Source organism: Sycon ciliatum, unplaced genomic scaffold (genome assembly GCF_964019385.1).
Source record: "Sycon ciliatum unplaced genomic scaffold, ocSycCili1.1 SCAFFOLD_2733, whole genome shotgun sequence".
NCBI lineage: Eukaryota > Metazoa > Porifera > Calcarea > Leucosolenida > Sycettidae > Sycon > Sycon ciliatum.
In genome coordinates, this window is record NW_027044805.1 from 1 (window position 1) to 4000 (window position 4000).

Consider the following 4000-nt stretch of genomic DNA (forward strand, 5'->3'; position numbering starts at 1 on the left):
GCTTCCTGCTGTGCTGACGGCACGGTGTTCTCTTCATACTTGTAACCGATAGCGGCCTTTTGGGCAGCAAGCCTAATGGCAGCAATAAGAATGAAATGCAAGAGTCCTCTAGACACACAAACACATGTATGCAGCATTCATGTACATGCTCATAGTGCAATGTATACATTCACATACAGGTGCATAGTGCAATGTATACATTCTAGGGGTGAAACGAGTATCTATTTTGACCAACCGATCACTCATTCATAATATTCGATCGAGTATCCGATTATTTCGAGTATTTTATCAAAATTCAAAAGCGCTAGATTTGTGAGTTCTCGACCAATTCGGAAGAAATTATCTGTGAACATAGAACAAAAGTCGCCAACGTCTTGTACAGAGTGTAGAGTAACGATTTTCACCAGTACTTTCAATATCTCATAACAAACTAACGTTACTTGCGGTGGTGATTGCATCGTCCAAGTCATAAAATACTGACTCAAAGGCATGCATAACGCATGCATATGCGCATACCAGTCGATAAACGGTACAACAGAAGTTTTTGAAAAATAGAATGCCAATACTAAAAAAAAACAAAAAATAAAAAAAAAAAATAAATAAAACGATCGAGTGCAACATTTCGAATACTCGCTCGTTTGAAATTTTCGAACGAATACTCGAATATTCGAACTAATCGTTTCACCCCTAATACATTCACATACAGGTGCATAGTGCAATGTATACATTCACATACAGGCGCATAGTGCAATGTATACATTCACATACAGGTGCTTAGTGCAATGTATACATTCACATACAGGTGCATAGTGCAATGTATACATTCACATACAGGTGCATAGTGCAGGTATGACTATGAGTGACATGGCAGCAGGCAATGGAAAGCTTCTCCGCAAAATACTCCTAGGTTCACACACACACACACACACACACACACACACACACACACACACACACACACACACACACACGCATGCACGCACGCAAACACACTGCACGGCATTCTGGACATGTACAATGGTGACATTACACAGGGGTGCACCCCACGTATTAGTACAATGCACAATACGCATGCGCACACACAGTAACTGTCAATGACAGTATAAGGCCAAGTAAAAAAAATCCTAGTTTATCGTCCCCGCCCGCCCCATTTTTCGAGGCCGCCCGGAATTTATTTTTATTTTTTAAATCTAGAATTTTGCCAAAATACTTGATTTTTTACGTCGGCTAAGGCTTGAAAACACAGCTTCGTCAACATGTTCCCTTTATGACTGACTATTGGTTACTGTCCTGACTGGTTCTTTCCCTTCTGCAGCTTTCTATCATTTATCTGGTGGTCTGTGTGAACCAAACAGTATTGGGGTTTGTGTCTTATGAGTGGAGTGACAATCTGTCGATCCAAAGATTTTGCATGTAATTGTTTATGTACATATAACTGTTATAGCATTGTGTATTCCATACACTACCACTATTCTGTTGCAGATTGTTGCACATGATGTGTCATTGTTTACCAAGAACTATACTAGTCTGTAGCACATCAAAAAATAAAAAATAAAAATAAAATCCGCCCTCCCTCCCCGATTTTTGTGAAAAAAAGGACGATAAACTGGGATTTTATTTTACTTGGCCTAATACACTATTATGTACATGAACATGAACTGTACTCAGAGCGGTCCAACATGGATAGTCTAGAACCTTGAGTAATCAGATATTAATGACAAGTAGTACAACACTCAAGCCAAACCAACGCATCACACACACACACACACACACACACACACACACACACACACACACACACACACACACACACACACACACACGCCGGCACACACAGTACACACTTCTTCTTTTCTGCCTTCCTCGTGGCAATAGATTTCTTCGGATAGAGCTCTTCAAGGTCAATGCGCTGCAGATAGGCTTCCTCATCCACTGGACAGAAGAATACAGAGTATGGGAATGCAGCATGATACACCCTAACTACGCTGATACTTAGTACGTGTAGTTCCAAGTACATGACACACAAATCAACAAAAGAGTCGATCCAATATTATGAGATCTATTTGACTATCCAGCCATGGCTGACACCATCACTCTCAAGCCCTATGTCAACACTGATGTCTTACCTTTCCTACACTGGTTCTGTACGAGTACACGATATCGCTCATAGTTACACTGCTGCTCAGAAAAATCCATCTCCGGAAGTGACCTGCATCAACAAACAAGACAAAAAAATCACTCGAGCAGCACGTCTGCCAACAAAACCAGTTCATCAGCAGGATATCTGCGATCAGCAGGAATAGGGAATTGTGCGTTGCTCCCTGCGTGGGAGCTTGCGCTTTTCCTGCCAACTTAAAATGGCACTTGACTGACTCACGACTGCCAACTAGAGAAAACAAGGAGTTTATCGAGCCTTCCGCTCCCCAAATCTGGAAGAAAGCACCACTCTCTGCTCTGCTCACAGTGTTTCAGAGAATTCCCTCACCCTCATCCGCAGTTGAGCTGGAGTAAGTAAAGTGTAAAGTGTGCACGTCCGTGTTACAACCGCCGTGTTACCATTGTGCTGAGAAACGAGTGGGCTAATGAAATTTGTCCTCCAAGAGCACTGCAAGTCGGCAGGAAAAGCTTGAGCTCTCAGGTAGGGAGCAACACACATTCACAAGCCGAAGTCGCTACAGCCTCTTCTTACAGCAGGAATGAGTGCATGTACTGGTACTGGTAACAGCATTGGTTGTAATGTAACCAAATGCAGCAGTAGACCTAGTTAAACATGATATTTGCATGGGGGGGGGGGGGGGTGCTAATGCATTTCCTTGTATTTGTGGTGTGATTCGTTGAAAGCACGGGTGATATAATTCAGATATGGCCGACATGCTGTACAATACAACTTACGCAGGGTCACTCTTGTACTTTGGAATGATGTCCATGCTTGCTCGAACATCCCACCTGTGTTGGTGGTAGAAATAAGAACACATAAATAACAATGAAAGACACCCGGTCAACGGCGGCATCAACGACTAGAGAAACCTGTTGTCAATGCTGTCATCACTACCCATTTACAGTGCGTTCAGAAGTACAGATGCATTCTTTTTAAACAGAACAATAAAACCTTAGGACCGCATCTAAACCACATAAATCTGTGATCACTTTGTGCAGATCATAAACTTTCGAAATCTCCCAGCTGTACGGTATATCATAAGCAAATCAACTAACCGATCAATGAGAACATTGGCATCACATCGAAGAGGAACCCTGAACAAGGAAGAGGATACAATCAAACTCTGGTCATTATATGACACACATTGTGTTCAGCTCAAACTTCTTACCTAATACAGTCAGACCTCGCATAACCGCACACATCCGTTTTCCACAAAAAATATCCGGATAGGCGAGGGAAAACAGAAAATCCAATACACATCCTAGTATTGTATGTGTGCATGACATATGCTGTAAATCGGCAACCAATGATTTCTTCCGGATGGCGAGGGATCCGTATAAAAGAGGACCGGATAAGCGAGGTCTGACTGTAAAACAAACAAAAAGTCAATTCTAAACAGAAGTCTGTACTTCTACATGGCAGGCTTCACAGGTCACTTGCAACTCACATCATCCATGCACAGTACCTGCTAGTGGTACATGTAATAGTGAAGTAGTCTCACATTGGCATCTATGGTTACGATTTTTCTATCAAATAAAATACTAACCTCCCTTTCTTAGTGAACAAATAAACACTCGCACGCTGAAAAGTCCGTTTTAACTCAAGTTTTGTTTGTTGTTTGCTTAACATGTTTGACCTCGACAAGGTTCCTGATGGAAGATTGCAACAAAGTTTCTACTTGCCCCAACAGAGAGTCCCTATTGTTTGTTGCTGTATCCCAGCTAAATGAAAAGCCACGGTAAATGAAGGTATAAACAGAGATGCTGAGCACAGAGCACTCTGAGGACAGAGCACTCTTTGAGCATTGGAGCTACCTACTTGTTTATGTTCGGTAAACTCCTG

General features: G+C 42.0%; 1 protein-coding gene across 1 annotated transcript; it reads right to left on the minus strand.

The window, feature by feature from the left end:
• Positions 1 to 18: 18 nt before the first annotated feature.
• On the minus strand, positions 19 to 3252 carry LOC135830622 (CLK4-associating serine/arginine rich protein-like; the record flags this gene model as incomplete). The annotated part of the gene is made up of 5 exons (XM_065342856.1): positions 19 to 72; positions 1845 to 1932; positions 2127 to 2209; positions 2893 to 2946; positions 3214 to 3252. Coding segments are annotated over 5 exons (318 nt in total), but the record flags the coding sequence as incomplete, so codon positions are not given.
• Between the last annotated feature and the right edge of the window lie 748 nt (positions 3253 to 4000).